The 24,351-nt window shown below is 53.7% G+C and overlaps 1 protein-coding gene across 1 annotated transcript in view; it reads left to right on the forward strand.

Moving 5' to 3' along the window:
- KIAA0930 (KIAA0930 ortholog) overlaps window positions 1-23,180 on the forward strand; it is a 39,676-nt gene extending 16,496 nt beyond the window's left edge. Inside the window, exons 2-10 of the mRNA XM_012801270.2 lie at window positions 7,659-7,810; window positions 13,696-13,821; window positions 13,910-13,987; window positions 14,273-14,374; window positions 15,571-15,711; window positions 16,366-16,560; window positions 19,449-19,611; window positions 21,105-21,263; window positions 21,764-23,180. Of these exons, the coding sequence (XP_012656724.1) occupies window positions 7,659-7,810; window positions 13,696-13,821; window positions 13,910-13,987; window positions 14,273-14,374; window positions 15,571-15,711; window positions 16,366-16,560; window positions 19,449-19,611; window positions 21,105-21,263; window positions 21,764-21,804 (1,157 nt within the window). The 3' untranslated portion in view covers window positions 21,805-23,180. The remainder of the gene's footprint in view (window positions 1-7,658; window positions 7,811-13,695; window positions 13,822-13,909; window positions 13,988-14,272; window positions 14,375-15,570; window positions 15,712-16,365; window positions 16,561-19,448; window positions 19,612-21,104; window positions 21,264-21,763) is intronic.
- Window positions 23,181-24,351: the final 1,171 nt, after the last annotated feature.

A 24,351-nucleotide genomic window follows, 5' to 3' on the forward strand; every position in this document is an offset into this window, starting at 1 on the left:
AAAAAAAAAAAAAAAAAGGACTGCCTCCTAATAATCCAATTCATGGTCTGGTCAGTGGAAAATCATTCTGAGTTATTAGTAGCAACAACAGTAGTTATTAATAGTAACAACAGTAGCAGCTGTCATTTGCAGAGTGTTCCTAAGTGCTGGTTGCTCTGCTGAGTACTTCCCTTTTGGTTTCCATAGCAACCGTAGGAGGTAGCTGTTCTCATTTACTGATGAGGAAACTGAAGGTCTGAGAGGTTAATTAAGTACCTTACACAGGTGGGCAAAGGTCAAGGCTAGGAGTCAAGTTTATTGTTGAACTCTGGTCTGACAAAGGCTCCCCCACTCCCTGTTGGGATTGAGTTCCTATGAAAAGCCCTCATGAGATATACAGGTCCCTTACTTTTCAGTTTACATCTGAAGAATCGTCTCCATGGAAAATAATTTAATTGTGTTAAGTCAGCACCAGACCCCTGGTGAGCATGAAGCTGTCTTCCTGGATTTGGCAGGAAGTCCCCAGACGGCACTTCAGAGCTCAGAGGTGGCCTGCCCGCCTCCTTGCCCAGGTCGTGAGTGTAGCAGGGGGGGTTCCAAAGCCCGGGTCGCTTTCCTAGCTAGCTGTTCACCAGGTGACCCTCCTGGGTCTGCAATTTTCCTCAGTTGTGAGGCAGCTAAAATACTCCTGGGCTTGCCCGTGTCTGTACCTGGACCTGATTTTCAAGGCCTGGATTTGAGGCCCAGCTCCTGCCCATGTCACTGAGCCACTTGGTCCCTAAGCTTTGGTTGACCTATCTTGAAAGTGAAGGCTGGCTCAGCACCTGTGGCTCCAGTGGCTAAGGCGCCAGCCACATACACCTAAGGTGACGGGTTCAAATCCAGCCCGGGCCCGCCAAACAACAATGACGGCTGTAACCAAAAAATAGCCGGGCGTTGTGGCGGGCGCCTGTGGTCCCAGCTACTTGAGAGGCAGAGATGGGAGACTTGCTTAAGCAAGGTGGGAGGTTGCTGTGAGCTGAGATGCCACGGCACTCGGTAGCCTCATAGCTTGAGGCTCTGTCTCAAAAAAAAAAGAAAGTAAAGGCTAAGGTGTCACTGAGCCACTTGGTCCCTAAGCTTTGGTTGACCTATCTTGAAAGTGAAGGCTAAGGTTTAAAACTAAACTGATGTTGTCTCCACCTCAAAGTTGCCGTGTGGATCTAAAGAGGTAACAGGTAAAAGGGCTTTATAAACTGTAGAGTACAGAGGGTCTGCCAGCTGTTATCACTGTTCTTCATTCCTTTAACCAGTGCTGGCAAGCTGTTGGTACTGTCACTGATTCGGTGTTATGCAAAACGAGACAAGAACCAGTGGTGACACAGGTGAAGAGCACTGCTCCAGGCTGGCAGACACAGGTTTGGAGATCACGCTCTGGGAGGCCTCTCTCCCACATGCCTGCCAGTTTTGAGTTCCTATACAGGGCTGGGGCCTGCCAGCTGGCAAGGGACTTTCATATAGGCCTCCCTCCCAGGTCCTTAGTCTTGATTCTGGAGGACGGCCAGTTGAAGACCCATCTGCCAGATGGAGTCACAGAGGTTCAGAGAGGGTGAAGGAATTGGCCACCCAGCTTGGGGTGTGTCTGTGTGTATCTTTGTGTGTGCGCGTGCGCATGTGAGCGAGAGACTGCAGATCCTGATGTTGAGCTGTGCTTCCAGGAGTCAGAACCCTCACTCCAGTCCCGAGTTTTCCTGGCTGTTAGATGTGGGCTTGTCTCCTTCCTTCCCTGTGAATGTCCCCGTTCCCCTGATGAACATCATCATTCCCTTGATGAGCCTTATGGCAGGAAAAGTCATAACGCTTACAGGGAAAAGTGGTGTAATCTTTTATTTATTTATCTATTTTTTGAGACAGTCTCACCATGTCACCCTCGGTAGAGTGCCGTAGCATCACAGCTCACAGCAACCTCAAACTCTTGGCCTCAAGCTATTCTCTTGCCACAGCCTCCCAAGTAGTGGGGACCACAGACACCTGCCACGACACCCTGCCATTTTTTTTGGTTGCAGTTGTTGTCTAGCAGGCCTGGGGCGGGGCTCGAACCCGCCACCTTCGGTGTATGTGGCTGGCACCCTACTCACTGAGCTACAGGTGCCGAGCCAAAAGTGGTATAATCTTTTTATCGAACTATTTAAGTGAAAAAAAAAAAAAAGGAAAAAGGGCTGGGCGCATCCGTGGCTCAAGGAATAGGGCGCTGGCCCCATATACCGGGGGTGGCGGGTTCAATCCTGCCCTGGTCAAAACTGCAAAAAAAAAAAGGCATGTTCTGTTAAATTCTGCAACTCCTATCTTTCTGGAGTGTCCTAGTGTTTCCAAGGGATTTATATAGGTGTAGTTAGTGTCTGTGCTTTGCGTGATGACTTTGAGATTCCTCTGTGATGCCTGCGGAGAGGTAGTTTGTTCTCTGCTGGGTACTAATCCGTGGAAAGGCTCTGCCTCCGTTCATGTGTCCGTTCTCCTGGGTCCCAATTTGGGGCCAATAAGAATAAAGCTCCTGTGAACACTTGCATACCTGTCTTTGTGTGGACACATGCTTGTTTCTCTCAGGTAGTTACCTAGGTGTGGTAAGTGTGTGTTCAAATTTATTAGAATCTGAGAGTTTTCACTTCTTTTTTTTTTTTCAGTTTTGGCTGAGGCCGGGCTTGAACCTGCCACCCCCGGTATATGGGGCTGGCACCCTACTCCTTGAGCCACAGGAGCTGCCCTGAGAGTTTTCACAAGTGCTATTTTTTTAAAGACCAAATTTGCTCCCTCAAAATATGGCAGCTTTAGTCTCTAAATATAAATTTTTGGTTATTAGTGAGATTAATATTTTCCCACATTCTGTTAACCAGTTGTGTTTCCTTTTTGGTACTGTGTTTCCCCGAAAATAAGACTTACCCTCAAAATAAACCCTAGCAGGATTTCTATGCATTTGTTAAATAATAAGCCCTAACCCATAATGAGACCTAGTGATGGGCGTGGCTATGCAGCGTATCTGCATAGCCACATCCTGCGTCTCGGTGGGAGCAGTAAGGAAGACTGAAATACCTTTTATCTGCCACAGCTCCTTTCTCCAAGCCGTTGGCACTTGCGCGGGTGCAGGGTGCACGTGTGGGCATGTGGTAACTGCAGTCGCAGGCATCCTGTTGCGCATGTGTGAACAGCTAGGGGAAAGGAGTTCACACATCACTAGTGCCAGCCCCACCAACAAGGTCAGCTCCCCCCCCCATCAGTTTCCAGAAGAAGGTGACTAAACTGTATTTGAATAAATGTAGATTGTTGTATTATACTTAATAAAAATAAGATATCCCCTGAAAATAAACCCTAGTGTGTCTTCTTGAGAAACAATAAATATAAGACAGTCTTATTTTTGGGGAAACACGGTATATTGCCTATGTTGGTATTTTACCTATTTATTTATTGGGGTCTTAATGTACCTTTTTTATAACTCCCCATGCTGTGGACCCTTTCTCTGTCATGGACAGCAGCCATCCGTTGTGGGTTTCCTTCTGCCAGTTTTTCATGTTTCTTTTGATTTTGGTTATGCCCCTCTTTGTCATAAAGGGAGGGTTTTTTGGGTTTTCTTTTTGTTTTCCTAACCACTCATTTACAAGGGAATGAGGGGAATTGGGAGTTTGAGTGTTTTTAAGAGCGCAGCTCTCAGCTGTTTCCTTTGTGGCTTTTCTTATTGCTGTGGAATGTTGGGTGGGAGCAAAGGCATCATCTGTCCCTTCAGGGTCTCCCACCGTGATATTCTGGCAGTCCTTTCTGCCATGAGTGCCTTTGCCCCTTCTCACGGAGGGCTTTCTGCCTGGTGTAGGAGGGAGGAGCATGTGCATGCATGTGTGTGCATGTGTGTACACGTGTGAGAGCATGCATGCGTGGTCAGGAAAGGCTCTCTGAGGAGTGTGCATGTGTGTTTCCCTGGACACTGAGTTTCTTATGACTGGGTTTGCCACGCTGCTACTAAAGTAGTAACACCGGCTCGGCGCCTATAGCTCAACCGGCTAAGGCGTCAGCCACGTACACCTAAAGGTAGCAGGCTCGAATCCACAGCCCGGACCCGCCAAACAACAATGACGGCTGCAACCAAAAAAATAGCCGGGCGTTGTGGCGGGTGCCTGTAGTCCCAGCTACTTGGGAGGCGGAGGCAGGAGACTCGCTTGAGCCCAGGAGTTGGAGGTTGCTGTGAGCTGTAATGCCACGGTACTCTACCCAGGGGGACAGCTTGAGGCTCTGTCTCAAAAAAAAAAAAGTAGTAACACTAGTGACAGTACAAATCTGCGTGAATTCTGAAGCTTACGGTGACTCCTTAGACCCCTTATTTCTCTCAGAGATGGTTCATGCTGGGTTTCCTGACTCGCAACAGTGGCAACAGGTGGCAAGGAAGGCTGAGGACTTGATAGCTGTGAGGATTGACCATCCAGATGCCCTCTCCTCATCCTCCAAGGCCTGCCATGCACACAGGGGCCCACCACCTCCTTGGAGCCAGCGGCATTTCTCCCCCATGGAGTCATGGCTTTGAGGCTGGGGAGAGTTAAGCAAGTAGGTCCTGGCCCTGTGTGACAATTGGGGCTTTTTTGGAAGATCTTGAGGGGCCCTGAGGCTGGAGGAAGTGGCCAGTCCATGCCCTGTGCTCTGTATGGTGAGTGTGGGCTCTAGGTGGGCAGGCCTGGTGGGGCCCCTGCCTTGGTCTGGGGTCCACAGCAATTCATGTACCTTGCTGAGCTTGTTTCCTTTTAAATTGGGATAATCCGTTTATTCAGCCTGTGTTTGCTGAGTGCCTACTATGCCTTGGTGCTGATCTGGGCACTGAGGTCTGATGGGGATCAAGACAGGGTCCCTGCTCCTGGGATGGATGTGGAAACCCAGGTTGTGACGGGTTATGATGGCAGCAAACACATTGAAGAGCTAGGGAGGACCCTGGGGAGGAACGTGGGGTCAGGAAAGACTCTCTGAGGAGTGACATTGAAACTGAAGCTGCAAGGGTGGGAGGAACCACTCTTGCAGAGACCCCAGGAGGTGGGAGGAGATTGGAGGCTGAGCAGGGGCAGCCACACAGCTGAGGTGGGCACCCCAGTGGGCACGCACAGCAGCCAGCGTGGCAGGGCAGTGAGGGAGGCTGGCTTGGAGCGCTTCATACAAGCTTTGGGTTTTATTCGGAGCTCCATGGCAAGGTTCTAAGGGAGAGGCAGGAAGGCTCTTGTAACCGTGTGGAGGGAGGGCTGTCAGGTGGTGTGCAGCCTGTAGTTGGTGCCATCGAGTGGGATGGGCTGGCTGAGATGGGGTGGTGGCAGCAGGTGGCGCTGCTGGTTTTCTCATGGTCACATGGCTGCTGTGCTTTGTGACTGGGAAGATGTACAGGCTACCCTGGCACTGGGCCTGGCACACTGCGTATGGCCTGTGGCTGTTCCCCTCAGTCCCCAGCTGTGGCTTTTATTGGGTGGGGACCCAAGGAGCCCTGTGTGTGACGAGCCTTTGTATTAGGAGTAAGACCTGATAGGCCGCCTATTGCCGTTACCCAGAGATGGGCCTTTCCTGGAGGGTGGGGATGATGTGTTTCCCTTTGTGAAGCAGGGAAGGGGACCCCTTGTTTAGACCCTGCTAGGCCAGCAGCATAATAGACAGCAGGGTGGCAGTGTGCTGTACACCATTCCCAGCATGTTGCTCTTGAGGCCAGGTTCCCCGCCAGGTTCCCAGCCCGCCTCCCTGCTGCGCCCCACGCTCCAGGCAGGCCAGCCACCCACTAAGCAGTGTGCGTGTGTTGTGTGGTCACTTTGTGTGGAGTGGCAGATCTGAGGACTTTGTCTGTGTGTAGCTCTGAACTTGGGTGCATCCTTTAGCCTCCTGAGAAGAGTCATTGTCCTCTGTGAAATGGGGCAATGATAATGGGGCTCCCATAGGATGTGATGAGACAGTTCACACAGCTCTATGCCGGGGTGCCACAGGCGACAGATGCTTGCTAACAAAGTGCAGCCGATGGCACTGCCATTATCATTGCTGTCACGAACACTGTCATTGTCTGGTGCTCTGGGGTCCATGGCCAGGGGACTTCATTAACCTGATGGGGGCAGGGTAGCCCAGAGGTGGCACATTGGCCTTACTGTAGCAGGTGTGGGATTTTGAGTCAAGATCCCTGCTTGTCACGGCCTCAGTTGCTTCTGTGACCTCCATAGGATGAAGAAGCAGTTGGTGTGGGCAGTCTGAGGACGTTTTAGTCTCTGTGGCCTCTGTTGGGCTCTAAGGGAGAACCACAAGGGAAACAGTTGGGGATGGAGATGAGGCAGGGTTTCACCGGGAACACCTCTGCACCTTCACTTAGTTCACAGGGCTCTGCAGTCATGAGTTGGGCACTACCCAATGCAGGTGTGTTCAGGACTGGCGTCTGTGAGTCTAGGGGTGCTGCCAGGCCCACGGGCTTGCCCGGCCTAGCCCCTTGCTGCTGAAGCCTCGTCCTCTTTTCCTCCGTGTCATTGCCCAGGTGCTCAGGAGCCAGGTAGGGTATGGAGTGGATGGGCTGCACACCGCAGGGCAGGGGCTGGTGTAGAGCCCAGGTTCTTCCTGCGTCTTTGATTGTGATGTGTGTGAGGCTGAGCAAAGGCACGTGACTCCCCTGTGGCAAGCCTCCAGGAGGAGGGGACCTGGGATAGGAGTCAGGTGACCTGGGCGAGTCCCAGCTCCTAGCTAGCCCTCAGGTTCCCCGTTGTGAAATGTAGGGGCTGGTCTAGCCCCAGAGCACCAGTACTGGTCACAGTGCCAAGTGGCCAGTAGGGCTGCAACAGTATAACATTTGAGTTGATAAGAGAGCTTGGTAGCGTGTTTTGAAATTGTGCTGGCTCTCTCCAGAAAGGGAGGAAACCCCCCCTTTTTGTTAATCCTGCTGTGTGCCCCATGGTCTCAGGTGGGCTGCATTTACCTGGAAGGAGCCTGTTGGTCACCACAGAAAGTGCCAGAGCTGGAATGGAAGCCCAGATCTTTCCAACCAAAGCCTGTGGACTTTTTCTTCTTATGCAGAAAAAGATTACAAATATTTATCATAGGGAAATAGCATTTGTAATAAAAGGAAACGTTCCTGTGAGAATCGCATGAGAATAAAGCTGTCAGGGTTCCATGGCACAGGAGGGTGGGGTGTGTGGCTGTCCCCCCTCCCCCCTCGTGAACCTCCCCTTTGTCTCTGCAGTTGTGACTGGCTGGAGGGCAGTGCTGCTTTAAGTGGATGCTGCACCATGGGGATTACCGCAGCTAGTGGGGGAGTGGGCGAGGGGGAGGGATGCTGGTGAGAGCAGTGCCTTCCTAAAGGATCTCCCCCCTCCAGAGCCTTCCCCGGCTCCCAGCCCAGACAGCCAGCCAGTGACGTCCTGTCTTGTTAGGTTTTTCCTTTTCTACTAAAGCTGCTGATTCATCTGCAGGCTGGAGTTGGGCTTGGCAGTGGGGCTGGGAGCCTGAGCTCTTGGGCTCTGCTGGGTAGAGGACCTGGGTCTCCTGGGAGGTGTCCTTGAGCCTCTCTGGGTGCTTTCTGGGTGGGGGCCAGGGTCTTTGAGGGAGAAAGGGCCCTGTCAGATTTCTGACCAGAGATGCAGGTTGAGGGGAGGCAGTAGTCAAGGTCACACAGTGGGGGCCAGGTGGCCCGTCCTTTCTGACTCTCTGGCCTCCTTCTGCAGGGTGCTTCAAGGATGACCGCATTGTCTTCTGGACTTGGATGTTCTCCACTTACTTCATGGAGAAATGGGCTCCCCGGCAGGACGACATGCTTTTCTATGTGCGCCGGAAGCTGGCATATGCTGGCAGTGAGACCAGCACTGATGGGAGGAAGGTGAGTGACCCCCTGCCCCAGCTCTCACCTGTGTCCCCCTGCTATCAGAGTGCAGGGCAAGCTCTTCTGCAGTGCTCGGGCAGGTGGGGGCTAAGCAGCATTTACCAAGCACTTGTGGTGTTCTGGGAACCATGTAGGTGGACTGTGCTGTCTGTAGGCTATGCTGGGCGTGCCTTACTCATTGTCATTCATCTCCACCATGACCCTGAAGGGCAGCAATTGTTCTCATCACTGTGGCTTTGGGGAAACTGAGGCTCAGAGGCCAGCTTTCGTGGCCAGCTTCTCTTAATTAGTAAATAAATGGGAGAGCAAAGGTTTGATGCCAGACCCCAGGACCCTTCTCTAGCCATGCCTGGTGACCTGGTTGGTAGTGGTGATAGAGATGTTGCCTTCCACTGTCACCATGCAGCAGACACAGGGCCAGGTGCTTTGCTTTTTTTTTTTCAGAAAGAGTCTCACTTGGTCACCCTCAGTAGAGTACTATGGTGTTTTAGCTCACAGCAACCTCAAACTCTTGGTCTCAAGTGATCCTTTGGCCTTAGCTTTTCAAGTAACTGGGACTACAGGTGCCTGCCACAATGCCCGGCTATATTTTAGACATGGGGTCTAGCTCTTGCTCAGACTCGTCTTGAACTCGTAAGCTCAGGCAATCTACCCACCTCAGCCTCCCAAGTGGTGGGATTATAGGCGTGAGCCAGGATCCCGGCTTCTTTGCTTCTTGATTTCATTGGAAGTCCCAGCATCTCGACAGGGATGTTGTTACCCCCCATCTACAGGTGAGGGAACTGGGGCTCAGAGATTGATTCACCTAAGGTATTTCACCCACTGAATTTAAGTGAATGGAGGCCTTAATAAAGCAAATTTTTTTTTTTTTTTTTTGAGACAGAGCCTCAAGCTGTCCCCCTGGGTAGAGTGCCATGGCATTACAGCTCACAGCAACCTCCAACTCCTGGGCTCAAGCGAGTCTCCTGCTTCCGCCTCCCAAGTAGCTGGGACCACAGGCGCCCGCCACAACGCCCGGCTATTTTTTGGTTGCAGCCGTCATTGTTGTTTGGCGGGTCCGGGCTGGGGATTCGAACCCGCCACCTTAGGTGTACGTGGCTGGCGCCTTAGCCGGTTGAGCTATAGGCACCGAGCCATAAAGCAAATTTTGTATGTTTCCTTTTCTGTTCTTCATAAGCTTTAGTAGTTTGTAAAATGTTTATACAACCCACATGCCAAACGTGGAAATGCTTTTGTTTTCCTTTAAAAATAAAAATGAGGGCAGCACCTGTGACTCAAAGGAGTAGGGCACCGGCCCCATATACTGGAGGTGGTGGGTTCATACTTGGCCCCCGTCAAAAACTGCAAAAAAAAGAAAAAAGAAAAAAAGTGAGAGGGCTGTGGAGCGAGGTCTGGAATTGCAGCTGTCCTGGGTTTAAGTCTGGTGCCCTGTGGCCTGTGACTCTGGAACTGTGCTTTGTTAGCTGTGGCTCATGCAGCAAGTACTTAGAGCCCTTTCCTTGCCAGGTTCCTGATATTTGATCCTGAACAAAGAGGGGCCTGGTGTAGCTGCAAAGGAAGCCCTGTGATATCCCTGCCAGGCTGGCCTGCCACATGTAGGTTCTGAGCCCTGAGCTAGCCTGGCTTTGGGGGGACAGGTAGAACACTGAAGACTAGCCAGAGATGTGGGAGAGTCTTAGGTGGGAGAGGTGGGCGTCTTAGCTCACAGCAACCTCAAACTCTTGGGCTCTCTACTGGCCCATGGCATCTTAGCTCACATCAACCTCAAACTCTTAGGCTCAAGTTATTCTCTTGCCTCAGCCTCCCAGGTAGGCAGGACTACAGGTGGTGGTGACCAAGTGAAAGAGGAGGGTGCCCAGGGGAGGGAGGACCTGCAGAAGTAGGTGTGGCCCACTTTGATAGCAGGGAGGGGTGGAGGCTCCAGCAGAACAATTTCAGTGGTGGGTGGGCAGACCAAGCGGTGTGCTATAGGAGGGATAAAGAGGTGGCCTGATTATAGACTTGTGAGAGCAGGGTGTTGGTGGTGGGATCTCTGAGCCCAGCACCTTCTGGAGCCCAGCTCAGGGCTCTGCATTCCCTGGCCCCCAGGCTCTCTCAGTCTCACTGTGCAACTGGGATACCAGCTTTCTAGACCAGCCTCATCTCCCCTCAATTTGCTGTATGACTTTGTCATCTCTTCTCTGGACTTTGGCCTTTGCTTCTATGTAAGGTGCTTAGGGCAGGTGCTTTGTAAGGTTGGGTGCCTACCATTGTGGACACCTGGGAGACTGGGATGGAGTTGGTGTGATCACAAGAGTGCCCTTTGGGGTGGCGCCTGTGGCTCAGTGAGAAGGGTGCCGGCCCCATATACCAAGGATGGCGAGTTCAAACCCTGCTCTGGCTGAACTGCAACAAATAAATACCTGGGTGTTGTGGTGGGTGTCTAGTCCCAGCTACTTGGGAGGCTGAGGCAATAGAATTGCCTAAGCCCAGGAGCTGGAGCTGTTGTGAGACCACGGCACTCTACTGAGGGTGATAAAGTGAAACTCTGTCTCCACAAAAAAAAAAAAAAAAGAGTGCCCTTTGTAGGAAGGTGGCTGGTGTTTAGGGATCCTCTGTGTGCCTGTGACCTCCATGGTGGGCATAGCCTCTTCAAGCCTCAGCCCAGCTCCTGCCCATGGTTCAGGAGGTTAAGGCCCTCTGTCGGGTCAAGGGTGAATAACCAGGAGGCAGCAGTGCTGTGGGCCCAGCCACTCTGGCCTGTCAGCTTCTGCAGTTTAGATTGCAGAGAATCTTTTTTGCAAAAATGTTGGTCTTTTCTCCAAGACATCTGGTTTCTCCAGACCAGAGGCTCTGATGGGGACTGGCACATCTGAGACACTTGTGACTGTACTTTGAATTTCAGGTCCAGGAGAGGTCACAGCTCTGGTCAAGAAGGGCAGGCAGAAGGGAAGGGACAGGTGGGGGAAGGAGGAATGGGCAGAAGGGGAGTTAAAGGAGAGTCTGAAGAAGGAGCATAGGATGGAGGCACCTGGAGCAGGAGGAACTGGGTAGGGTCCAAACTCTCCTGAAGATGGGGGTGGGGGGATTTAGGTCAGTGAGGGAGACCTGAGTCCCACAGGAGCATGTGGCAGTGCAGCTATTCATGTGCTGGAATGTTCCACTGGACACCCACCGTGAGCCATGAGCAGATATCCCCACTCCCCTGCCCAGCGCTGGGAGTGCAGAAATGACTCAGACCTTCATGAGCTTCCCAATCTGTTGAGACAGACAAGCAGCATGGCCAGTGGTACAGAGAGAACTCTCAGCACAGTGATGGTGGGAAGGGGAGACTGCAAAGATGACATCTGGCCATCTGCAAGTTGTAGGACAGAGGTGGCAGCAGCAGCGGACTGAGGACACTCCACGTGGAAAGACCAACACATGCGGAGCAGTGAGGCAGGTGCCATGGACAGTGTAGGCCCTGCCAGGGTGGGCTGAGGGTGCCGCGCTAGCACAGTGTTTTAGGGCTGGGTAGGGTCCTGGGGTCACCCAGCTTGGCATTTGCTGGCCGCAGTGCAGAGTATGACCTGTAGGGGGCAGGCTAGAGGCGCAAGCAGGGAGATGCCGGGTCCTGGGCCCTGCTGCTAATGCGCCTGCGTACTGCTAGTCCTCAGCAGCAAGCCACAGCTTCCTGCCTCCTCCCGCTGCTACCCGGTCGCCATAGCAACCTTCCAGGGCTTCCTGCATTCAGCAGGAGGGTGTTTGGGCAGGAGGCTGCAGTGAGGGTAGGCACAGGGTGCTAGGAGCTCTGCACTCTGCTCCAGGGCTCCAGAGACCACCTCAGGGATCCTGGCCCAGCCTGTCCTAGGGAGGGATGTCCTGATTCTCTGGGCTCTCTCTGTTCACTCCACCCCTGCATAAAACACTTAATATTTTGGGGCAGCCCATTTTGTCTTTGGCAATGAGAGGAACTGCCATCTGAATGCAGGCCTGCTCTGTGCCACTGTTACTCACATTGACACCCTCAGCATCCTCATCCCTGCTCGCAGAAAAGTAAAGCTCAGAGACAGGGAGGGACCTGCTCTGGGTCAACACTGCTTCTAAGTGGGAAGCTCTGCTCCCAGTCATGCTTGTTGTTTTATGGTAGATTTTTTTCAGTCTAACACACATACAGAAAAATGCACAAAGGGCATCCACAGCGTGCTGGTCTCTCCCAGCACAAGCACATGGCGTCACCAGCCTCCAGATCAAGAGGCAGAGTGTGGCCAGACATCCGAGGCCCCTTGACCTTCCAGCATCGCCACTTCCCCAGGGCAGCTTCTGTCCCGACTCCTCAGTCTTCCCTGGTGGGTTTGCTGGGGCCTCGTAGCTTGAGCACTGGGCTTGCTCAGGGCGTGCTCGGCTTCTGGCTTCTTTCTCCGTGTTCCTTATAGGAAAGTCATGCCTGTTAACGTGGGTAGTTGTAGCCTTCCTGGTCTCACTGCTGCATAATGTCCCACCGAGTATTCAGCACAGTTGCCCATACTTCCTCCTGTGGGCGGACACTTCCTTGGACCTGTTTTTTGGCGCACATGTGGGTAACATTTCTGATGGAAACCTGTCCTTTTGTCAGTGTCCCACAGTGCTCATCTGAAAATAGGGGTGCGATCATGTCTGTGAACTTCCCCTTCATTGCTGAGCGCAACTGTGTGCACAGCACACATGCTTCCTGCCCTTTGGGAGCTTCATTCTCTTGGAGGAGACTAAACAAGATGAGAGCAGAGAGGGATAAGAAATGGGAGGAAAATATCGCAAACAGAGCAGTGACACGAGACCAGGAGGGATGACAGTCTGTGGCACAGGGCACAAGTACTCTCAGGAGCCTGGGGAGACATTGCAGACTCGGCAGCTTCCACACCCACGGGACATTTCTTTCTCCTCCAAGGCAAGGGTAACCTCCTTCACCTCCTTCTGTGGCCCCTGGCTTGGCCCCTGGGGTGTGCTGGTGAGCCACCTCTTGGAGCCTAAGTCTCTGAGACCCTCCTGGGTCTCTGAGACCCACCACTGAAGGCCCCTAGCCAGGACAGGTTGCATTGAAACCTGCTTTTGAGTTTTCCTTGATAATTCTTCTCCCAGGAGGGGGCCACACAGGTGCTGTTTTCTCTTTGATTTGTATTCACTATGCCATCTTCAGTAAAGTTCTCATCTCTTAAAGTGGAGCTCAGAACACCTGCCTTGCAAGGTGATTATTAGAACTAAAAGCATTAATAATTTGTAAAATGGGCAGCACCTGTGGCTCAGTGAGTAGGGTGCCAGCCCCATATACCGAGCGTAGGTTCAAACTCAACCCCGGCCAAACTGCAACAAAAAAATATCTGGGCATTGTGGCGGGTGCCTGTAGTCCCAGCTACTTGGGAGGCTTTGGCAAGAGAATCACCTAAGCCCAGGAGTTAGAGGTTGCTGTGAGCTATAACTCAACAGCACTCTATGGAGGGCTATAAGTGAAATTCTGCTCTATAATAAAATATAATAATAATAATTTGTAAAATGTTTAGCCCAGACCCTACTGCCCACCATGAACTCAATAGATATCACTCTCTCTTTTTTTTTGAGACAGTCTTAAGCCGTCCCTCTGGGTAGAGTGCCATGGCGACATCATACCTAATAGCAACCTCAAACTCTTGGGCTCAAGCAATCCTCTTGCCTCAGTTTTTTGTATTTTTAGTAGAGATGAGGTCTCACTCTGGCTCAGGCTGGTCTTGAACCCATGAGCTCAAGCAATCCACCCACCTCGGCCTCCCAAAGTCCGGGGATTATAGGTGTGAGCCACTGTGCCCGGCCCCGGTCCATCTTAGTGCCTGCCCAGAGCAGCAGTCTAAGCAGGAAGAGCACCAGAGGCCACAGCATGCCCTGGATGCCCACTTCTGCCCTGGGCCTCACAGGTGGCTGAGGCTGAACCTGAGGTGGAAGTGGAGGTGTACCGGCGGGACTCCAAGAAGCTGCCAGGCCTGGGAGACCCTGACATTGACTGGGAGGAGAGCGTTTGCCTGAACCTCATCCTGCAGAAGGTATGGGTGGGGGCGAGGGAGGGGCAGTCAGATGGGCTCTGAGGGACAGCAGACCCCTCCCCGCACAGTGACCTGTGCTGTCTTCCAGCTGGACTACATGGTGACCTGTGCGGTGTGCACACGCACTGACAGTGGCGACATCCACATCCACAGGAAGAAGTCCCAGGTGAGCCCTGGGGGCAGGTTGCTCTGTGTGGGGGGCGACGAGTCCTCCTGCTTATTTCCCCGCCCCCGAGGTGGGGGTTCTGACTCCAGAAATCTACCCAGTTCTCGGGTTCCTGTGTCTGTGTGAGGAGCACAGAACCAACCCATCCCAAACCGCAGCTCCAGGGCAGCTCTCTGGCTTTGGATTGGCTCTGGGCAGTGTGGCCACAGTGGCCTATCCTTGGAGCAGCTCTGGCCTGCATGCAGGTTGGGGCCTCACTCAGCCTTTCCATCACCTTTCTTTCAGCAAGTATTTGCATCACCCAGTAAGCACCCCATGGACAGCAAAGGGGAGGAGTCCAAGATCAGCTACCCCAACATCTTCTTCATGATCGACAGCTTCGAGGAGGTGAGCGCATGCCGCTGGCTGCTTCTCCCCCTAGTGCCCCAGTCAGGAGACAGATTGCATATCTCCCCTTGAGCCTTATACCCTTTCAAGAAGGCGTTGGCCACTGGGAGCCAGGAAGGGTGTGGACAGGTATAGACATGGCTCTCAGTTTTCCCAGTGTTTGATTTGGGCAGGTGAAGTTCACTCCTCTCTGGGCCTCAGTTTCCTCCTCTGTAAAGTGACCATCGTCCTTATCTGTCAGAGTTGAACATCAAAAGATGCTTTGAAGGGAGAATGCTCGTAAACCTCACAAAAGTGCTGCCTGGCAGGAGGGATCATCACTGTCACTATTAAGCTGTAACAGATGCCTCCACACCTGCCTGTACCACGTAGAATCCAGAGTGTCAGAGAAATTATCTGGGCCAAGGTTTTATTCTAAGGTTGGGAGACCAGGGCAGGCAGAACATGACCTGCCAGGGAAAGATGGGGGCAGGCGTGGGTGGGGAGCCAGCCACATCTCACTCCCTGCATGACTGTTCCCACATTGGGGCCTTGGTGCGAGTCCTTGGAGGCATGCAGAGGCACTCAGCACCCCAGGGGGGACTTGGGAGGAAGGTGACATTGTCTTGCAGGTACTCTGCTGGGTTTGACAGTACCTGGAAGCATCTGAGGCTCCGGGAGGTCATATTCCCTTCCCAGGCTCACGTAGTTTGCTCATGGCAGAGCTGAGATTTATCTTTGCGACCTTGGAGTTCACAGCCCATACTACTCCAGGAGCACAGGGTGGTATTGTATCTGTCTTATGACACCTGAGTCTGAGTGTTATCCTCTTGGGCAGGAGGCCACCCTGTCAGGGCCACTGAGCCTGGAGCAAAGTGCAGGACAGGATGGGGTGAGTGGGATATGCAGGCACCCCGGGCATTGTGAAGGAGGTCTAGAATGTGGGTCAGCAGTCCTGGCAAACTATCCTACTCCTTGGCATAGGGAAGCATGAGGATGGATGTCCTCCCCAACGCCCAGTGAGGGCACATCTCTGCCAGTCCCAGACTCACTGTCAGGACCCAGCCCGTAGGGACACTCCTGTCTTGTCAAGTTTGGAGGCAGTAGAGCCACTGAGAATGGGGTTCTGAGCAGTCCTCCCTGCAGCTGAGCCAGGCCATGCTGCAGGTGGCAGGAACTGACAGTCCTGTCCCCTGCTCCTCTGTGCACCCATCCAGGTGTTCAGCGACATGACTGTGGGGGAAGGAGAGATGGTCTGTGTGGAACTGGTGGCCAGTGACAAAACCAACATGTTTCAAGGGGTCATCTTCCAGGGCTCCATCCGCTATGAGGCACTCAAGAAGGTGTATGACAACCGGGTGAGTGCAGGGCGTCCCCCAGGAGCTCTCCCTGGCCTGCTCCTCCTGTGGGGCATACCTGGCTGCTTCTGCACTGTGGCTGCTCCCTCAGGGCACTGGTGGCCCCTCTAGACTCCTGGGTGCCCCATGGCCACATTAGGTCCCTTCTGCACAGGCTGCCTCAGCTCACTTGGGTCACCCACCTTTATCTGAAACATGAGTGGAGACATCCTCCTCAGTCTGCATTTCTTTGAGGTGGCAGCTAGTGGCACAGTGACACTCTCACTGCTAGGAGTCACTTGCTTGCTCTTGATGGGCTCTGGGAACAGTCTGGAAACTGGAAACTGACTGCCTGTGCTGCAAGATGGCAGGACCCTCTCCTGTGGCTGGGGCCACCTGGAGCAAGGCTGTCTGTAAGCCTGGCTTGTCCCCACCTGGAGCTGGGCCTGGCTGTGGGCAGAGTCATGGGGCAGTGAGCAAGGCATCAGGTGGGGCTGGAATACATTCCAGCTGCCCCCTGCTCCCTGCCAGTGTGGGAGGGCCGATGCTTCCAATCTCTCCCTCATGGCCAGCCCTCAGGGATTGCTCCTTGATGGTCCCCCTGGCTGTTTGCACCCAAGGGAGAGGCCCCATTGAGCCACCTCCACCCACTTCACCTCAGACCATCTCCTGCAGGTGAGCGTGGCTGCCCGCATGGCCCAGAAGATGTCATTTGGCTTCTACAAATACAACAACATGGAGTTTGTGCGCATGAAGGGGCCACAGGGCAAGGGCCATGCTGAGATGGCCGTCAGCCGAGTGTCCACAGGTGACACGTCCCCCTGTGGGACCGAGGAGGACTCCAGCCCAGCGTCGCCCATGCATGAGCGGGTAAGGGCTGTGCAGCTGTGGGCAGGGCGTCCTGTGACTCGGATCCACTCCCACCGCCCCCCTCATCCTTACAGCCTGGTGAGGTAGGTCTCACCACCCAACCCCAGGGAGGAGGCCAAGGGGCTGTGCCTTGCCCAACGTCACTCACACAGCAGGACAGTGCCAGGTCTAGAGATTTTTCTACTTCTTGAGCTGCCGTACCAGCCATGTGGAGCCACACAGGCAGTGGGCAGAGGGCACTGACTGGGGACCCAGGCTGGCCCTGGAATCTGCCTCAGTGGCCCTACTTGGTGAGCATGGCATGTGGCTACCCTTCCCTAGTGAGTCAGATGGGGTCGATGATGACAGGAGAGTAGCTGGGCCAGGTAGGGGCCCTGGGACCACCTGGCTGGATTGTCCAGGAGGTGGTGGTGCCTCCCCATGCAGCATCCCATGGGGAGCATGTGTGTTCCTGCTTCACAGACCTGGGAGCCAGGCCTGTGCTACCTCAGACCACGGGCTCTGAGGGACAGAACTGGACTTTGAGCCCTGTTCTTTCTAGGCCACCACCCTTTCCTGGGGCGAGAGGTTGAGGTCGGTTGTCAGCTTTATTCCTGGAAGCCTTTTGCGGGGGCAGAGGAGGGGGGGACAAGTTTTGTAGGCCCTGGAGCATAGGCAGGGAAAGTCTCTAGCCTGCAGCTGTTTTGCTCTGGGACAGCTCAGAGTAGTGTAGGTCAGGGGCAGCTGGAGGAGGACAGGTAAGTTAATGCACCTGGGTCTGGAGGCACCCTTGCCCAGCCCTGTCTAGGAGGGACATCCACGGGCTGGAATCCTGCTCTGCTGCTCTCGTGGCCTTGGACGTATCTCTTTTCCTGAGTCTCAGTTTTCTCATCCAGAAATGAGGGATGAAAACACCTGCTTCCTGAGGAGTCAGGAGGCCCTAGAGAGCCTCTGCACACAGCGCCTGCGTGGGGCCTGGCCCGCAGGAGTAGTTCCCAAGTAGCAACCATTGTAGTCACCATTTGCTATAGCTCTACTTAGAAAACTGACTCTTGGGACTGTTAATGTGCATAACTGCTACAGTGCCTGAGATGAGGGAGAGGGCATTTGTTACGCTCACAGTTCTGTGCACATCTCCAGGTGGGCACATGTTAGTTGTCTTGCTCTTCTTCATATGTGTGTACCTGTTTTTCCTTTAATATCTTCTGCAATCAGTGTGTTTTATGAGCCAAACAAAAACAGTAAGTGCTATTTTTTATGAAGATGGGTGAGAATTCTAGGCAGGGGGTCTCTTGTCTTTGGAATGAGGTAGTTTATATTTCTGAGCTTATTTCTGGGATAAGGGGCCTAATTCTTCCCCTAATCCTAAATTTCCCCCTGGGACTCTGACGGGACGTGTGTGGGAAAGGCCTTGTGCATATGTGAACTGGGCTCTGGGCTAGACAAACTTGGGTGCTTTCAAGTGTGGCTGGCACACCCAAGACAAACTTGGGTGTGTCCAGCCACAAGGTGTTTGCTGAGTGACTGTTAGATACTAGACCTGCCTGTGCCTTGATCTTCTCATCTGTCCAGTAGGTGTAGCTTCGAAGGGTGTGAAAGCCTCTGGCTCCTAGTAGTAGGGAGGCCTTGGGGTTGAGGGGAGAGATTTGCTAGGGTCATTCAGTGTTAGTGGCAGGGCCAGTCCCTGGGGACTGCCACCTGTGTGCTCACTGTTACTTGTCTCCTTTTCCAGAGGGATCATTTGTAACCAGTGCATGAGAAATGCAGATTCTGTGTATTGTGGTTTCTGGTGTCTTATTTTTATCTTTTGAAAACTTTCCCTGGCTTGTGGGAGGACCGTCTGGAGCCCTGCAGCCGCCGGGACTTTGGTGGATGTCGGAGCCGTGATGAGGAGGCCGATGGGGCCTGGAAGTCTCGGTCCCAGCTCATCTGCTCCGCAGATTCTTGTTTGCATGGGGAGGAGGGAGGAGATGGGCCAAGTTCCCTCTGCCTGGAACGCCCTTCCCCCCCTTCTTCACCTGGCGAACTCCTACTCGTCCTTCAAGACCCAGCTCCAGCGGCATCTCCTCCAGGAAGCCTTCCCTGATTTCCCTTTGCCTCTGTGCTCCGTGTATCCTGTGCTCCCCTTTCTCTGTCTCAGCAGCCAGCACACTGTCTGTAGTTGTCACTTCCTGAGTCTGTTATCCCTAGCAGACTGTGAGCCCCTTGAGGGCAGGGCCCAGTGTCGTGTGCTTGTCCATCCAAATTGCTGTGCCTACCCAGACCCAAGCAGGTGTGGATGTTTAGTGAACAGAGCCAGATACAATGGAAAGGAGGAGAAGGGATAACCGAGGCACAGAGCTGCTGAGCATGGTGCTTCCCGTGAAGGATGCGGGCCACAAAGGGTGGGGACATTTTAGCCAAGAAAAGTCAGGGGGAGGAGCATGGCCTCAGGAGACCAGAGAGCTAGGTTACATGCCCAGTTTTGCCACCACCCTGCTGGGTGACCTTAGGCAAGTGAAGGTCACGTCCCTTTCTTAGCTTCCTCATTTGTCAGATGGGGCCAATCCCAGCCCCATCTAATGGGATGGGAGAGGGGCTGGTGATCTCTGGTGTAGATAAGTGTTGGTCAGCGGCAGCCACTGCTGTTACTTTGTGCTTGAACAACCCCTCACCTGCTTGTGAGGCCTGGAAGGAGGGTACCCCTACAGTTTCTGGTGGCAGCCTGGCTCCTCTGTGGGCAGTGCTGGTGGCCAGATGATTTGCTGGTCCCTGAGATGAAACACATCTCCTAGTTTGGGGCCATGAACACAGCTGAGGTCTGCTCCGGGAGCCATGTGTCAGAGAAATTAGAGCAAGGGGATGGGTGGGCTTTGGGACTCCTGGTGGGCTGCTCCTGCTGCTCTTGTGACTTTAGCTCTTTGTTCCAGGTGACCTCCTTCAGCACTCCCCCTACCCCGGAGCGGAACAACCGACCGGCCTTCTTCTCCCCATCCCTAAAGAGGAAGGTCCCCCGGAACCGGATTGCTGAGATGAAGAAGTCTCATTCAGCCAATGACAGCGAGGAGTTCTTCCGAGAGGACGATGGTGGAGGTGACCCTGGGGCCTGCCTGCCGCCCTGCCCTCAGTCTTCTCTTGATCTAGATTAGTCATTCATTCATTCATTCGTTTGTTCACTTAGCAACTTTTAGAGAGCCTGGGTGCCATATTCTAGGAACTGGGGACAGAGCTGAAGATGGACACACAGAAATCCTGGTGTCTTTCCCTAGCAGAGTTTGTGCACAATTTCAGGGGTTCCTAGATTTTCTGAAGACCTTGACTTGCTTAATTAAGAAGGGCTTGAGCTGGGAGTGGTAGCACATGCCTATAATCCCAATTGTTCAGGAGGCTACATTGGGAAGATAGCTTGAGCCCAAGATTTGAGACCAGCCTGGGCAGCACAGCAAGAGCCTATCTTTGAAGGGACTGGTTTGATGGTCTGACTGCTGCACACACAGTGGTGGGGCTCTTATCAGATGCTACTGTTGTTACTGCTGCTTCTCCATGGTGTCTGAGGCCAGCTCGTCCTTGGGGTTTTCCTAGTCCTGGCTCTCCTGGTTCTGTGCAGCCTTCTTGGGGCCAGGCCACCCTCCAATGACAGGGTCACCATTGTGTGGCCTTGCCAGACCCCCGCCCAGTGGCCTCAAGACGGCTGTTGCAGCCTCACCACCTCCTCTCTCCCCTGGCCTGTGCCTTCTCACTGTCCTCAGTGATTGGTGCCATCAGCAAGTTGTGCAGCCAGAAAACAGGAGTCATGTTTGGGCTGTAGAGCCCAGGGAGGCCACTGGAGGGTTTTGAGCACGCGATTGACAAAAATCAGATTTGAGGGCTCAGAATATCACCATGTGGAAAACGGCTATGGAGGCCAGGGATGGGCTTTAAAGACAAGTTGGGAGGTTCTGGCAAGCTCTGTGCTGGCAAGGACCATGAGCCTGGCTCACAGTTGTCATTGGGACTGGCTGGTACCTGTGCGTGTTTACTGGGTATGCAGAGTGAAGGATTTGGTGACAGCACCATGCTGGGGCTGTAGGGAGAGATGGCAGTATTTATCCTGGCTTCTGAGGCCAAGCAGCAGTGGCCTGATGGGTCAAGGCTCTAACCAGGGCCATGAGACTCCAGCATTGTCCTTGACTGCTTTTGTGTGACCCTGGACAAGCCCCTTACCCACTTTGGCTCTTCCAAATCAGAAGGAAAGTGCTAATAACCAGCACAGCCTGCCCATGGGCAGATTCCCCCAACCTGGACCACAGGATGGGGTGATGGGCTAGGTCAGCCCAGATTTGCCGCCCCCATGTCCCAAAGTGCTGGTGCCTAATTCCAGTGACAAACAGGGCACTGGGAAGCAGAGACATTACACACCATGGTCATGGTGCCAGATCTTACTAGGGGGACTGAGCTTAAGACAGAGAAGGGGGCAAGGGCTTCTACCACGGAGGGCAGGAGAGAGGTGTCACAGGTAGGATAGCCACTCTGGGGCATATGGGTGTCAGTGTGGGGGTGGGTGGGGAAGGGGTACCCAGGCCCTGACCTGGCTTTCTCTCCACCAGCGGATCTGCACAACGCCACCAACCTGCGTTCTCGGTCCCTGTCCGGCACTGGAAGGTCACTGGTGGGGTCCTGGCTGAAGCTGAACAGAGCGGATGGGAATTTCCTTCTCTATGCACACTTAACCTACGTCACTTTGCCGCTGCATCGGATTTTAACAGGTAATGTGGGTTGGTGTGGAAAAATAGCAGCACCCCTTGTAGCCAGCTCTGACTCTTGGCCCTTGGGCTCCTGAGGGCCACCCGCAGGGCTGTCTGACCCTGTCCTGTTAATTCAGGAGAGGAGCTTGCAAGTTGGGTTTCTGTGTAAGGGTCTCAGCTCCTGTCTCAGTCTTGGGCAGGACTGGAGCTCTTCAGAGCTGAAGGCCTCCCTTTGTGCGCCTTTGTGGTGCACCCTGTCATCCCCTCTTGAGTGGCCATAGACCCTGGCGTGTGTCATGCATAGGGGAGGTGAGGCTCGGCTCTCAGGGTGCAGTGTGTAGCTGCTGTAGGCCCATTTCCCAGTCTGGAAGGTCCAGGTGGCAGGGTGGCCTCTGCAGGCTATGAGGCCGGGGAGGAAGTGTGAGCTGCCCAGCGGGCTTCCTCCATGTGGCACTGCAGTGGTGGGTGCATGGCTGTGTTGAGCTTCCCTGTTATGTCTGCTTCCCTCCCTTGGGCCCTAGACATCCTGGAAGTACGGCAGAAGCCCATCCTGATGACCTAGCCGTGTGCGGAGCCCGTGTGGAGCCCCGGCCCTCCCCGGCTCTGGGAGTGCTGCCAAGTGCCTACCCGTCCACCGCCACCGGGGTCTCTGTGACAAGCTGGAGCCGCAGCCAGGCGGGGCCACTCACCTCCCGGGGTAGGGCCGACTCCTGAACACCAGCCCAAACTGAAGTGCCTCTTTCTGCCCTGTGCTGGCTCTGCCCTGCCTCTGCCCATGTGCCCGGCGCCCCAGTCCACCTCTAGAGAGCCCTCTGCACCCAAAAGGGAACAGAGGCGCCAAGAGGCAGTAAGAAATCGTGTAAGGGGGCAGTGAGTGCCCAGAGGGGGCCTGACCTCCTGCCGTGGTGTTCACATCTGACAGCAGGGGAGACCACCCGGCGGGGGCATGCAGCATGTCAAACCGTCAACTCTTTGTTAAGGAAAACCAATTTCAGATTTTGTAACACCATACTGATGAACTTCAGCATCCCAGTCAGCCCCAGCTCATCCTCCCCTAGTTATCACTTTGATCTGCTAGGTCACTGCAGGGAGATGGGGAACCCAAGACGTGTGATGGCTTCACCTTGGGCTGGGAGTGCCTCACCCATGCCCAGTTCCAGGAAGGCCTTGAGCTGAGCAGACAGGCCCCGATCCTGCCAGAATGGCCTTTTGCTTCCAGCCAAAGAACACGCCAACATACACACCTCTAACTGGAGATACCCCACTCTGGGCCTTGGGTGGTGTGACCCGCAGAATTTGGATTCTGAGGGCAGGTGGGGGGGCTTGGTAGCCAGGCAGGAGAACAGGATTTCTACCAAAGGGTGTCTGATGGTGGGTGGGTTGGGGTTGACGTCCTCCCAGGAAGGTCTACGTAGAACTCCCATCTCCTGGGGGCTGAGGGAGAGAAGGGCATGTCACTTCATCTTCCCTGGTTTCCTAAACCTTATTTCCTTTGACTGCGCGTGCTGTGCCATTTCTAAGATCAGCTCACGGAGCCAAGAGGAGTGGCCCAGATAGCTCACATGAGGCCGCTCTCAGTGGTTCTTGGGAGTAGCCACCCAGCGTAGGCCTGTCTGCGGCCTGTGACAGCATGAAGGAGTTTCCATCTGCAATGACCGTCACTTTGCTACTTTGCTCTCCTCGGGCAGAGGCACCTCCTGCCCAACTGGGAATAAACTGGAAGCTGGGTCTCTTTGTTGCTATGGGTTTTGTTTGTTTGAAGTCCCCAGGAGTATTTGAGGGGTTCCAGTGAGGAATTTAGAGATCTTTGTGGGGCAAAAGGAGGAGGAGGGCTCACGTTCCTATCTGTGTTCATTCTGCGGGCTCCGGAAACGGGACTACTTTGGGGCTTTCTCCAGATTTTGTATATTGTTATTAAAAGCGAGCTATTGCATTTCATTCTGCCTTGGTTTGCCCACCCGTAAAATGGGGCTGATACCACCTACCTCACTGACATCTCCAGGGTTCAAGTACATGACTGGGTCAGGGTGTGATCCCAGTCATTCTGCATAGTTTGGGTCAGGTGTTAGACTATGGGGATGCTCACCCCCGACTCTGCCTTCCATAATAACCTAGTCTAGGCTGATGTGGGGGGGAGGGGTCCTGAACACTCTCACATTCTCCAGCAGTGTCCAGCTCAGGCTTGAGCTGTGTCCCAGTGCTGCATAATTTCATGGACAAAGCCTCAGGGAGCCCTGAGTGTGGCCCAGCCTTCAGGTTATCATTCTCGTGTTCTCCAGGGGTGCCAAGCACTGTTCCCAAGATAGTGTCCATGTGGCTGAAATATACCTGTTACTTCAGGAACTTTTTTCTCCTGCTCATTCTGGGGTCTAACAACTCTTGAACTCAATCTTGGGAGAAATATAGTCCCCGTGTAGGAGGGGGCAGTGCAGGATGTGCAGCCACACCACCCTCTGTCCTTTGCAGTGAGGGGCACTTCCCTGGGGCCAGAGCTTGGCCAAGCTCCGAAGCTCTGCCGGCACCCCCAGCTGGGCCCCTGGCACGTCAGGCTGCTTTTCTGTAAGGTGGTGCACCCCACCCGCCCGTGACTCTGAGGACCAGTGTCAGCAGTGTGTGAAGGTGCTGTCTGACTGTAGAGGCGGGTTTGTACGAGTGGTGGTATCTGTATAGCACATAAGTAGAGGACACATGGTTTGGCCGTTTTATATCCAACACATGGCACCTTCCTTCTAAGCAGGTGTTACTGTGGTTCCCATCTTACAGATGAGGAAACCACCAGAGAAGTTAAGGGAGCTGCCTAAACTGAAAAGCAAGTTAAGGACGGCAGGAGTCAAACTCAGGCGTCCAGCCCCAGTCTGCATTCTGAACCACGTGTGCTGCCCAGACAGATGGACAGACATTTGGTGGAGAATACCTGTCACAGTCTTTAAATCCTGAGGCCAAACTTAAAACATGCTCAGAGGCACTTGATAACTAGACAGTAAGATATTACTCAGGTTGGTTTTATTGTAAGTAACAAATGACATCAGGAACAAAGAGAGTGAACAGGTGACAGGGCCAGAACCAGGATTTCCAAAGTCCTGGTGTTGATACATTTTTTCCTCCTAGG

This window comes from Otolemur garnettii, unplaced genomic scaffold, assembly GCF_000181295.1.
Source record: "Otolemur garnettii isolate 467f Iridium unplaced genomic scaffold, OtoGar3 scaffold00007, whole genome shotgun sequence".
NCBI lineage: Eukaryota > Metazoa > Chordata > Mammalia > Primates > Galagidae > Otolemur > Otolemur garnettii.